Here is a 14319-nt window from a genome sequence, read left to right as displayed (position 1 = left end):
ACAAGCTGTAAGAGTCTAGGCTATAAATTGTTATTAATAAGAGATAAAATCAGTAAGAAGATTGATTGATTGATTATTTATTTATTTATTTATTGAATTTATTGAATTTTATCACCGCCCATCTCCCCCCCAAAGGAGGGACTCTGGTGGTGGAGCGGGGAGGGGGGTTTAAACAAAATTGCATGGGCTCTTTTTGCTATGAAAGCTGGCATATCATGCAACTACTCAGAAAAAGAACATGTTGAACAACACTAATTTTCAGATTCTCAATTTCTACAGTGCCTTTTAATAGAATGAAAAGATTATGATTGTTTTACTTAATCACAACTTTAAGAAAAAAGTAGCATCTTGGCTTCCAATCTCATTGAAAGATTATTTCCTACCTGCAGTCTCTAAAAGGCTCCCCAAGGAACCAAATCAAGAAGAAACCAAAATCTTTCCTCTGTCTTTCCTTACACAGAACTGTGTGAGAGGAACTTCCCTTCTCTTCTCCTCTCCCTGCAAAGTTCCTCCCCCAGCTTATTCCCAATCTGTTTTGATGGATTTGCAATCATCTAGAAATTATTTGGGATGAGAGGAATTGTCTGTCAGCAGAATACCTTTCACTGGCAGAATGCCATAGCTGAACAGCAACCCAGTACATTTTAAACAGTTGAGTACTTCACTGCATTTTTATCTAGGCACATGTACTGTATATGAAAAACATTGTGCACCCCAAGGTTCATTTTACATAGCATTAAAACAAGCAAAAAGCCAGATTCCTAAGAAAGCACTCATTCATTCAGGCTTTCTGCCCATATCTTTTTTTTAAATTATTTGTTCTGCAGTAGATTTCAAACCACTGATTACAAACTATCCTAGCAAATTCACTGAAGCACACGGAATGCTAACTAATACCAGGGGACAAATACACCTTCAAGAGAGAGGATTAATCAAGTGTCACTGGTATAAAACTGACTGCAGCCAGAGTATAGCCTTATCTGCCTTAGCATAGTACTTTTGCTTTTTTCATTGTTAAGGATAGGAAGTTGGAGGAATAGCTGGAGGAGAAAGCCAACACATCCATCCTGTAATCAGTACTATAAACATATACTGTGGTATTCAAAAAACCGTCCTGTATTCACCAGGGCAAATTGTTTCCAAGTAAAAAAATAGATTATGCCTAATATGAAGAAAGCATTATAAAAGAATGCAAGTATATTTGCATGCACCAAGATTAAGACATCCACTTACTTCCTCATTAAATAGCTTGCTAGTTTCTTTTTTAATAGGGTCTATAAGTTGCACTTGTCCTGCAGAGAAGCCCACTAGTAGAGAAACACTTTCTGCCGTGGCTGTTAAGTGATTGAAGTCATGACATGTAGGTTGCGTTCCTTTGTATATCCTTTTATCTATTGGTTTACTCAAATCAGCAGCCTGCAAGAAAGATTGAAATTGGGATTAGCAATGGGTAACACTTTAGTCTAAGATGCTTTACAAGAGAAAAAGCAAATCAACTCTTTACAGCTACCATGGCAGATATAAAAAGCAGGACTTTTTTTAGAAACCAGCTTTGTCCCTATTAAGGTTTGCCAATTTTTTGGCTAATTATGGATTACTGTTTTCTTAAATCTCATCAGGAGTTGATGTATTTCTGCCACAAATGCCTAACAAATAGTCATGGTTTGTAATTATAGTTGGTACTACCTGCACTTCCCGGATGAAACACACGTTCATAAAAATACACTGACTAAGCATAAAGCACATGATTGGCTAACTCTATTCTTTGCAACATTTTTCACTAAAAGTAAAAACAATAAAGGAACTTTTTACCACACCTTTATAAACATTTGGTACTGAATCCAGATGACAAATGTAGTTCCTGGTAGATGGCCATGCTAGATTAACTGATTAAAGCAAATGTTTCAAGAACTAGTTGAGTCACTGTATTGAGTGGGGCATCAGTGAACTCCCCACCATTTATTTATTTATTTTTCAAATGTATATGGCCACCTATCTCACACAAGGCAACTCTGGGCAGCAATGCCAGATGTTTTGGAAAAGAATAATTTTCAATTATTAGGGTGCAGTAAAAACATTTTGTTTTGGATATAGGAGACCCAACTTTCAGTATCCACTAGACTGCACCAGGAACATCCAGTAAATTTCATAACCTTTTAATTATTTTATTTTTAAAACATAATGATACATCTTAACTCCATACTGGCAGTTTAATACAGATAAATTTGTATCAGACTCTACCCTTGTTTGAGGACAGAGGGAGGGTGAAAAAAGGAAGATAAATAGCTAAGGACCATATGGGTAGCTACAGTCGTAATCGAAATTATTCAACCCCCATTGCAAATCAGGTTGACTGTCAAAATGTACAGACTTTCAGCTGTTTGCAACGAACAAATCAAACAAAAGCAATTGAAACAGCTCAACACAATGAATGCTTCAAGTGGTGTCCCCAAAGTCAACTGAAAATGCAACTTAAAATGACTTCTCCAGTCTCAAAATTATTCAACCCCCTGAATAGAATCCATCACAGCACCACACATACAGTATGCAAAACAGGTGTTGTCTCAAGCACACCTGATGCAACTACTCAAGGGCTTCATTAGTTGCAGCAGGTGTGCTTGAGCTGGAACACATGAAATACCTGAACTGGCTAGGGGTTACCTGAGTGTCACGTTTGACTGCATGTTAGAAATACAGTATGGCTAAGTCAAATGGTCCAAAGAATGATCCAAAAAGATAGGAGAAGAGATCATCACCCAAACAAACAAGGAACAGGATACAGAAAGATAGCGAAGGGAGTGAATGTCCCTAGAGACACCGCTGGAAGCATAGTTCACAAGTTCAAAGTTCAAGAAACAGTGGTTACACTACCTGGACGGGGCAGAAAATGGAAGCTGTCAATGACTGCAACCAGATTTCTGAGAAGGTGGTTGAGAGAAACCCTCGAGTGACTGCAAAAGACCTGCAGCAAGACTTGGTGGCAACAGGCACTGAGGTTTCAGTGAGCACAGTAAGGCGCATACTAAACACAGAAGGTTCCCATGCCAGAACTCCAAGACGTACACCACTACTGACCCAAAAGCACAAGAAAAGTTGGCTCCAATATGCTCAAAATCACATAAATAAGCCACAGAAGTTTTGGGATTCTGTTCTGTGGAGCAATGAAACAAAACTGGAACTTTTTGGCCCGATGGATCAGCAGTATGCTTGGAGGAAGAAGAATGAAGCATATGCTGAAAAGAACACTCTGCCTACAGTTATGCATGGTGGTGGCTCGGTGATGCTCTGGGGCTGCTTTGCATCCTCTGGCACTGGAAACCTGCAGCATGTGGACAGCAAGATGGATTCATTAAAGTATCAGGAAATCTTAGGAGAAAACATCATGCTGTCTGTAAGGAAGCTGAAGCTTGGATGTCACTGGACCTTCCAACAGCACAATGGTCCCAAGCATACCTCAAATTCCACTAAGGCTTGGATGCAGAAGTAGTCCTGGAAGATTCTACAGTAGCCATCACAGTCACCTGACTTGAACCCCATAGAAAATCTCTGGTGGGATTTGAAGAAGGTGGTTGCAGCACACAAACCCAAGAATATTACTGAACTGGAGGCCATTGCTCATGAAGAATGGGCTAAGATTCCTCAGGAGCACTGCCAGAAGCTGTTGTCTGCCTATGCATCTCGTTTGCAGGAGGTCATAACAGCAAAAGGGTGTTCTACTAAGTACTGAAGATGCTTGCCATGAAGGGGCTGAATAATTTTGACACTGGAGAAGTCATTATAAGCATTTTCAGTTGAATTTGGGGACACCACTTGAAGTATTTGTTGAGTTGAGCTATTTCAATTGCTTTTGTTTGATTTGTTCATTGCAAACAGCTGAAAGTCTGTACATTTTGACAATCAACCTGATTTGCAATGGGGGTTGAATAATTTCAATTACAACTGTACAAAGCCTATAAAAGCCTTCACTGAACACAGGAAGCATTGGGGCAAATCCAGGTATGCCTTCAAATGTTAGTTTTGAGGGCAGAATGAACCTCCTCATTAAGCAAAGGGAATATGCACATAAAAGCCACAAATTGCTCAGATAAAGGTTCTAGATAAAAAGGCTCTAGATTTCTGTCATTGAACAAGGAGATTGGAACTTTATATGGGAGGAGAATGCAATGGCCAGTCTCGACATCAACTCAAATTTTAAAGGGCAACTAAACTCTAAAGAAATATAAAATCAAACAATGCACTGATAAATAAAACACTGCTACAAATATTAAACATGCACAAAACCAGTACAAAATTCAATTACAAGAGAAATACCTGGATTCAAGTATTATTTCTAAGATTGGAGTTAATTATGTATTTGATTTCCTTTCAAAATTCAAAACAATTTTCTACAAATTAATGCCAAGTAACAGAAATCAAGGACAAAACAAATAATATTGGGCTGTTGTTGTTATTACTACTGCTACTTCAAGAATCAGTATTTCACATGGACAATTATTTGTAATGAATGTCAGATCATTTGAAAATGTTAAAATACAGATGTGTCAAATGGCTATTAAGAAATATTTACTACAGAAGAAGGAGTACAGGTAGTCCTCAGTTATCAATGATAATTGGGATCAGGAACTCCATCACTAAGCGATGTGGTTGTAAAGCAAAAAATCATGTGACTGTGTGCCAACTTATGACAGCAGTTCCAGTTGCCGTAATTAGACAAATCCTGCCCAGTTGTTAGGCACGATATCATGTGATCACCATTTACAACTTCCTGCCGGTTTCCCTATTGACTTTGCTTGCTGGAGGCTGGCACTGAAGGTCACAAATGGTGATCACATGACTGCAGGATGCTGCAACTGTCGTAATTGTGAGCTGGTTGCCAAGCGCCCAAATCACAATCACATGACCATGGGGACACTGTGATAGCCGCAACAAGGACTGGTCATAAGTCTCATCATTCAGCGCCATGGTAACTTCAGTCCCTAAATGAGCAGTCACTGAATGAGGACTATCTGTATATACTTCAATATAGCTTCAAGTCAGTACTAATAGTATTGCAGATTCTTTCTGAAAACTGAGGATCAGATCATTCCCCCACCTCTCTCTTATTATATATTCCAACACAACGTGTAGAATGGTACATTTTAGGATATTAACATTTTCACACACACACACATTATATCTGAAAGCAAAAAAGGACATACATAGAAAATGAAAAAGGGGCCAGGCCACAAAGGAAGAATACAGACAGGTAAGAGAACACACAGAATTAGTTCAGATTACCGAAGGATTTTAAGAAAATAAAAATGGCTTTTTTAGATTTGTTTAAAATAAATAGAAAAGAACTAGTGGACCAGCTGCTTGATGAAGAAGAGAAAAGGCTACCATATAACAAAGAAAAGACAGTTACTCAGCTCCCATCTTGGCTCCAACTTTTTCCAACAAAAGAGTATCTGGTCCAACAGGAAATGTAAAGTGATAGGACTAAAGCCTTGGATTGACAGAAACAGGGTCAGGGAAATACTTCTTTACTTTAAAAGAATGTAAATCTCTATGATTTGCTGAACTGCATCCTGGGGTAGAGAAGGAAAAGCTGATGGCCTGGCTGAATCATTATCTATTATCTGCGAGAAAATTTTTACATGACATCCCAAAGCTTCTGATTCTTGGGGTCTTCAATCTATCACTTGATGACATTGAGTCTGGATTGGCTCATGAAGTCATGGCCTCCATGACAACCATAGCTTTATCCCAAGTCACCTTGGGTCCAATACATATCAGGGCTACACACTAGACATGGTTTGTATCTCGGGGCTATTGAGTCATGACCTAATTCAGAGGACACTGCCATGGTCAGATCACTTTCTGCTTGCTTCTCAGCTTGCTGGCATCACCCCACCTTGCAGGGGGATAGGATCTGTTAAATCAGCTTACCCCAGGAGCTTGGGTTTTTCACTGAGGGTCTGATGGGCAGTTTAGCTGAGGCCTTGATCACAGACTGCAACAGGAAGGTAAGTAGGGCCTTAAACCAGATTGCCCTTGTGTGACCTCTCCCCCTACACCAATCCCAAGTTATATTTTGGATCTCTGAAGAGCTCCAGGAGATGAAGCACAGGAAGAGATGCCTGAAGCGCCGCTGAAAGAAGGTAAAGAATAAATATGAGCAAGAACAAATAAGTGCTCATATTAGGGATTACATCATGATGATATGGTCAGCAAAACATTACTGTGTCTGCCGATAATAATCTGGCAGTCTTTTTTAAGGTGACCCAGGCCCTTGGGGGAAGGACAGGCTGCAACACCATCAGCAAGGCTGCTGTGAGGAATATTCTTGCTATTTGGCAGACAAAGTCACTCAGATCTGCTCAGAGTTGGATTCCAACCAGACAGATCCAACTGAGGTGCCTGAGGCAAGGGCTTCTGAAGTTGTCTGGAGCAAGTTTGACTCTGTGACTCCTGAGGAAGTGGATAGGATGTTCAAATCTATTAGCTTGGCCACCGGCTTGTTAGACACAGGTCTGTCCTGGATGGTTAAAGCCGCACAGGAAGTGACCTGTGGTTGAGTCCATGTGGTGGTGTTGGCTCCCTTGAGTGAAGAGGTGGTTCCTTTGGCCTTGAATAAAACTGTGGGTCACCTTCTCCTCAAGAGGCTATTAGTAGACTCGATCCTGGACAATTACTATGCAGTCTCCATTGGCAGAGAGAGTAGCTGGGCTTCAACTCCAGAGGACCCTGGTGGAAGTGCATTATTTGGAGTCATTATTTGGAGTCATTTCAGTTGGGTTTTAGGCCAGGGTTCTGGACAGAGATAGCATTGGTTATATTGGTTGATGACCTGTGGCCAGCCAAGTGATGCTGTCAAAGTCCTATCTCAGTGCCTGGAGGCTGTGCAGGTCTGGATGGGGAATGGCTGTGCTTATTTGGGTCCCCAGGTTCTGGGGATATCTCAATGGCTAACTCCCAATGGGGTTGCACTTCCCCATTGAGACTGATGCAATCTGAGGATCCTCTTGGAGTCTCAGCTCCTGCTTGATGAGCAGGTGACAGTTGCGCGAAGAGGGTCTTTGCACAAATATATCTAGTGCGCTAGTTATGCCCCTCCCTCAACTAGGTGGCCCTTCGGTCACTCATGCCCTGTTCATCTCATGATTAAATCACTGTAATGCACTGCAAATAGGGCTGCCCTTGAGGACTATCTGGAACCAACAGTTGGTCAAGAATGCAGCAGCATGGGCAGTGTTGGGGACACTGCATTATGCTCACATGTCCTCACTGTTTCATAAGGTGCACTAGTTGCCAGTCTGCTTCCAAGGGCAATTCAATGTGCTGGTTATCACCTTTAAAGCCTTTCATGGCATAGGTCCTAACTATCTTAGAGACCACTTCTCTTGTCTGGTACAATCAAACAGGTTAGGTGTACTCTGGGTCCTACTGATTAAACAGTGTCATCTTATGGACCCAGGAAGTATGCTTACTCTGCTGCAATGATATCTCCAGAGAAAAATTGTTAAAAAGCTGGTTGTTTTCCCAGGTCTTGAGATAGGTGGCTGTGGAACCTCCTTATGTTTGCCTTATGGTTGAATGTATTGATCTTCCAGTCAGCCAGGATCTCTTTTTACTCATATTTATATGCATTGTTTTTCTTTTCAACTTTTTCCCAGCGTTGCCAAGGATCCAGATCGCCTCAAAATTGGATAGATAAGTGAATACACACACACACACACCCCAATCTTAATAGGTTATGGTAATTGGGCTGAAAATAACAAAATTAAATAGTGATCGGTATGAATCTTCAGTTAGGAAATAAAAATAAAATGTATAGTTATAGGAGGTTTGGTAACTGTATGAGTATTGGTTGACTGCAAATGTAATATGATCCAGCACTATGATATGTCTGGAAAAAAAAAATAAAGCAAATACCATTGTAAGCTGCATCAATAGAATCCTAATTTTGAAATCCCTTTATTCTGCTTTGCCCATCCCCCCTGAGTATTGTGTCAATTTTGGGTAACTGTTGGGACCAGCCCAAGAACAATGACGAGTCAGTGTATTCCAAACTCCCGTTCTTTATTTGCTCTCACCGTACAGACAGAATCTTGCCAGACTAAAGCTATCCTAACTAACCTAAGGGGAAATAACGAGACGACTCTAGAGCAGGGCTACTCTTAACTCTCTTTGTCTCCCTGCCAAGGCTTTCTAGACTGCGAGTCCTCTTATCTCCTTGGAATATGCTCCCTCCTTCCTGAGAATCAGCGGCAGTGCTGACTTCCACCACATCTTAAGGAGAATTTAGAGAAACTGGAATAGGTTCAAAAAAATCCAAGGAGGATGACCAGTATATTAGAAACTAGGTCCTATGAAAACAAACTGAAGGAGCTGGGTATGTTTAGCTTCGAGAAAAGACAGTTGAAGGAGGATACAATAGCACTCTTCAAATATCTGAAAGAATGTCACATAGAAGGTTTTTTCTTGTTCCAAAGTACAGAATGTGGAACAATGGATTTAAGTTCCAGGAAGGCATATTATGACAGAAGGTAAGAAAATATTTCTCAACAGTAGGACCAGAGTAACCAATTACTTAGACAAGTGGTAGGCTCCTTTCATTGGATGCATTCACCCAGACAGCTATCTGGGATCTTTAACTTGGATTCTGGCACTAAGTAGAGCGTTGAGCTCTAAGATCTAAATACCCCCTTCCAAATACATAATGCTAAGGCATTTACAGACCACATGAAGCACTGGACACCCTCTTAAGGTCTCCATGCTTTCTCCTTTAGCACACTTGGGCACCCCATGTCTTTCTATAGATTTCTCTCATTTTATTGGATAATCCCTCAGGTCTTCTTGGTTACTCCACTACCATTCCCAAGTCTAGTTTCTTACTAAGCCATGAGGTCTGTCTCTTCCTTTTTGATAACTAGAAGTATTTCAAGCAAAGGGGCAGCTTCCAACAAAGTGCCATATTTACTTCTGAAATTTGTAGTGGCTGTTGTGGGACCTAGTAGCATTCTGTGGGCTGCTAGTCATCCTCATGAAAGGAAACTGAAAAAGTCATGGGTTTCAGTTGAATATTTTACAGGAGAACTGTGCCAGGAGGTATGGCACAACTTACTGATGTTGCTGTTGCTTTTTACTGCTATATTTACCTAAAGCTGAAAAGCTGGGGGCTATAAAAGAAAAAAAAAAATTCCAAAGAATCTGAAAATATTTTTTTCCTTATATACTTCCGAATAACATGCTTAACACAAGATATCAATATAGTGATGCGCTATTTCTCCAAAGTACTCTATAAGAACCAATTCAATTTAAAAAATAAGACCAGGTTGTTTTCTTAAAATGTTTCAATATTTCATAAAAGTATTTATCATAAAAAGTATGGTTGTGAAGATACATGGAGATGAAATAGAAGTTAACAGACTTATCTCAAAGTAAACACCACAGGAAAGTGCAAGGATAAAAGTCAATGAATGGACAATTTGATGTGACTGGACAGTTCTGAGCAAACAGAAGCTAAATATAAATGCAGGAGTTGGGGAAGAGAAAGAACAGTTTTTAAAAAGTAGGGAAAGCTTAAAGTGTAATGGTTTCTAGAATCTTTCAGCCCTTTTATTACATTTACATTCCATCAAATCAAACTTACTAATGGTATTATGCTGTACAAATAAAACCCAAAACACAATAAAATCAAATTTAAACATAAAATCAGTAAAACAACAAGCAATAACATTAACTGGAAAATAAACATGAGCAATTATAGTCATGACACTACCCTAGTCTACATGGCAGCAAATTTTAACCCAAAGGCCTCCTACCAAAGTTTATTGCATTCCAGAAGGACGGCAGCTTGATTTCTGGTGTGAGGCTGTTCCATGGCATGGAGACCATCACAAAGAAATGGTCTCTATCCCACAGAAAGTTAGACCTGGTAGACCTGATCCTGAAAATGTCTAAAATACAGTACAAGCCATATAGGGCTTTAAAGATCAAAAACATAACTTTGAATTGTACCTGGAAGCCTTCTGGAAGCCAATGCGGGTATAATAGGCTGTAGCGAAAACTCTTGTCTGCCAGCATATGGACTGCTGCACATTGCACCATCTGCAGTTTCCATGTACTCTTCAGAGGCAGCCCCATGTAAACCATTAGTCTAGCTTAATGGCAAGGAGGGCATGAGTTGCTCTTGCCAAGATCTGCTCCAGATAGGGCTGCACCTGGCACACCAGCCAGGTCCCACTGGTCATGGCCTCAACCTGTGAATCCAGCAGAATCCATGATTCCGCGAGGACCCACAGGTTGTGGACTTGCTTCTTCAAAGGGAATGCCATGCCATCTTGATTTAATACTGGAGCATTCAGAGAGCCACATGTTTTCTGAACAAATAGTAGCTCTGTCTCATTTGGGCTACTTTCAGCCTGTTTTGACCCTCTCAGGCCCTCTAAGCTTCCAGATACTAGGTCAAGACATCCATAGCCTGAAGTAGAGATGTAGAGGTGGTCCATAGATTATCTCTTCCAGCAGTTTCATGCAGATGGTAAAGAGTAAAGTTATAGAACCAAGCACTGGAACTCCACAAAAGAGCATTCACAGGCTGGCACCTCCCCCACTCCCCTAAGTGGTACCATCTGCTTAGGATGGAGTAGGACCACTGTAAAACAGTGCTCCTGTCCCCTATCCTTTAAATGGTGATACAGAAGGGTACCATGATCAGTAATATCAAATACTGCTAGGTGGTCAAATAGGATCATGAGGGGTGCACTCCATCTACATCCCAATGAAGATCATCCATCTGAGTAACCAATGTCATTTCTGTTCTGAGCCCAGATCTAAACTCCAACTGAAAAGAATCCAGATAATTTGCTTCTTGTAGGACATTCTGTAACTAACGTCCTTCCTACTTTTCAATAGTTTTCCCTACAAAGGGAAGACTGAAAACAGAGAATAGTTGTCCAATACAGACAGATCCAGGGAAGGTCTCTTCAGAAGGGACCAGACCGTAAACACCACATCAGGCCCAGCCCCAAAACAACAAAGGATCAGTCCAGCCAAACTTCAGTTCTTTATTTGCTAATGCCATATAGGCAGAATCTTGCCAGACTAAAGCAACTCTACCTAACCTAAGGGGAAACAACCTGGGAAAGCTCTAGGGCGGGGCTATTCTGAACCCACAACTGCCCCTTGGACTATGTTTCTTCTTATCTTTTCCCCCGTCTGAGAATGTGCTCCCTCCTTCCTGAGAGCCAGCGGCACTGTGTAATGATTGCCTATCCTGATATACTCAGACTCACAAGCAGGTACTTAATGATATCTGATTTATTGAAAGAATAGTATGCAAATACAGAGAAAGCTGAGAATGACTAAAAGTGCGCCAAATACAAACTAAAAACCCTCGGCTCCAAACGTAATCCCTCCCCTCACCCGGCCATAGCAACCACCCCCCTCCCAGGTGCTGGTAACCGTTTTCCACACATCCTGGGAAAGCAACCTTGAACACATGAGATAACCCAAACACATTCCAACCCAGCAGCCAACAGATAACAACTCCCCGAAGAGGAATCCTCCTCCCTCCCGAGATCAAACACGTATCAGGCAAATGGCATGCGAAACGTTACGATGTACCAGGAACATTGGAACAGTGAACATGACACACTGTCGAAATCCACCACACACCACCACCTTAAACACAGCTATGATACTGTCCTGTAAGGAAGGATTGACCACTTCCCAGATCCAGCTACTCACCACCCCCAGCCACCTGAGGAGCCACGATGGGCATGAACCTAAGTCCATCTCTTCCACTCCACCTCCATGATCTTTGAATGCCAACAGCAAGGGCAATGGCAAACTCCAGATGGTGGTGCCCCTAACCTTAACTTACCTCCAAACTGATTTAGTGGAGCTGCTTGTACTCTTGTCTCCCTTCTTGCCAGATCTCATTCATCTTTCAGGGCCTCCTCCTCACTATTGGTTGCTACCTCTTTCTCTTCATCTCCCAATCAGCAAATCAGCCAGCATCAGTAGTAAGCTACCTCTTCCTGGTCCATCCCCTCTGGATGTCCACAGTGATCCCAGAGTTTACAATCTCTGTTCTTGACTTGCCATCTTTGCCACTCTCCAGGCATGAACCATCCAGCACTTCCTCAACTAAGTGCTGTAGTAATTCTGACAATTTTCTTTGGCTTTCCAAACTTCACCACTCTCCTTCCACACTAACATCTATTGTTCTAGACTCAACCATGGCTCACCTTCAGTTTTCTAGCCTCTACAACCTCATTCACTTTACTGATCCCGTAACTAGTTCAGCTTCACAAAAAACACGAGCAAACCCACCCATACAAATGATGACCCTAAACAAGTATCTTGAGATAATTTTTTTTCTCTTTTCTTTTTCTAAAACCCCCTTTTTCTTTTCAATTGATATTTCTGTGGTTGCTTCCTTCAGTCCTTATGCACCTGATGACTCTTCTTTACCAGCAGCAAATATGTGTATACATGTGCACTGGGAGGCATGGACTGGGTAGCATATGCTCCATTCTGGACCACATTATCAAAATGGAGAGAATTAAAATGGTGCAGTTACCAACATTCTGAGCTATCCAATGGTCTCATAAAAATGTATTAGGGAAAAATTTGGGATTTTTTTTTCTCTGCAGCTCTAGCCTAATTGGCCCATGTTTTAACTCCTTCTGCAAGCTCCCCTCCACCACAAATTTTATCCCATTCTGTTCAGCTTTCAGATATAATCCCGATGAACTGACAAAGTCCCCGACCCCTTTACATAATTTATTTTTCATATTCCATTGGGTTGAAAAGAATGAAAATGAGAACACGCACACATTCCTATAATTATGAAGATCTGAGGAATATATTTCTGGTTCTGCATCACAGCAATGGGCTGTAAAGAAGACCTCATTGTGGAATATTTTAGTGATGTTCTTATAGTTGTGAATGAGATACTCAAGCAATGCAAATTATATGGTAAAAATATGTAGGTCTTGGTTGCCTGAATGAAGCTGTTATGAATACTGTTTCTGCTCTGACAATGTTCAAGGAAACATGTCTGAACATGCAAAACTGGATGTTAATAAAGATTATTGTATCATTATATATTTTTTCTTAAGGATATTTCTCATCTTTGGTCATAACTTTCAATCATCGCTTCTCAAGTTACCACTAGAATTGTCATGTATGAACTTAAGTACACATTATTACATTTCAGAAATTAACTCAGTTAACAGTGAGATATTCCTTTTACTCTTACAATTATCTCAGTGGATGTACTTAGTAATGAACAGTAGGTATGCTAACTGCATTAGGTGAATCGATCCTCAAAATACAAAATTCTGATGGCTTTCCATTTGCATGATCTTCAGTATCATCAACATCTACCATTTCAAAAGTATTTTATAGCAATTTTTCAGACACATCATATATACGAGGAAGGTCTGGTACATAACCCATAGTTCTACACACATACACACAAAAGGAAGTCCATCTTGCTGAAATAAGTATAAAGAACTTCATAATAATCACCAGTAAAAACAACTGATGAAAAAAATAGCTTGCTTTGTCTATGCAATAAACTTTCCCTTCTGTTTGGCTGAAAACACACACTTCATTAACATACTTCAATCAGTTTGACCAGGATACAGTCTACCCAACACAGCAGATATCACAAGAGAATGTTATTGGATGAAGAATATCAGGAAGATTCAGATGTGTGCAAATAATCTAGAGGGGAAAATTATAAATGTAGGTACTGCTGGCTGGAGCATTAACAACAATGATTTCATCTGTTGTGCATCAAGAAAAAAGAGGACAGTCTTCCTTACTAAAACAGCTAAAATGAACACACTGCTAGATGTTTACGAACAGTAGCAATCTGCCATAATAATTTGAAATGCCTAGTGTGCAAGTTTTCTCAAATAATGCTGTAAATGTATCCAAGTTAAGAAGAAATTTAGGAAAAAGTAAAACAGTTCCCAAACTCACAGCATATGGTTGCAATATTCATTTACTGTATCTCCTAACAAAAGACTTTAGTGTTCAAAACAACAAAGGCTAATGTAATATACACTGCAATGTATTTTCACAACAAACACTGTGCAACAGCTGCTCTGAAGAAAGCAGGGGGAACCAACTTAATTTTCCCAAAAGTTATCTGATGGAACATATTAATGGATGGTTTGAAGCACTCTATTAAGGACTGCTTATTTTGACAGCAGTTTGTGAACAAAATGACAAAGAAATAATGGAAGCATCAGGACCAAAGTTCTTTTATGGAGCTAAAGAAAACATCACATCTTCTTGAACTATACCAAAGTCTAT

General features: G+C 40.3%; 1 protein-coding gene across 7 annotated transcripts in view; it reads right to left on the bottom strand.

Annotated features, from left to right (window-relative positions):
• Positions 1 to 14319, bottom strand: part of WDR20 (WD repeat domain 20) — a 60037-nt gene that overhangs the window by 24849 nt on the left and 20869 nt on the right. For all 7 annotated transcript variants that reach the window (XM_063290338.1, XM_063290337.1, XM_063290341.1 and 4 more), the window contains exon 2: positions 1234 to 1416. In XM_063290338.1, the coding sequence (XP_063146408.1) occupies positions 1234 to 1416 (183 nt within the window). The remainder of the gene's footprint in view (positions 1 to 1233; positions 1417 to 14319) is intronic.

Source organism: Candoia aspera, chromosome 1, assembly GCF_035149785.1.
Source record: "Candoia aspera isolate rCanAsp1 chromosome 1, rCanAsp1.hap2, whole genome shotgun sequence".
Taxonomy (NCBI): domain Eukaryota; kingdom Metazoa; phylum Chordata; class Lepidosauria; order Squamata; family Boidae; genus Candoia; species Candoia aspera.
This window is presented reverse-complemented; position numbering and strand designations above follow the sequence as displayed.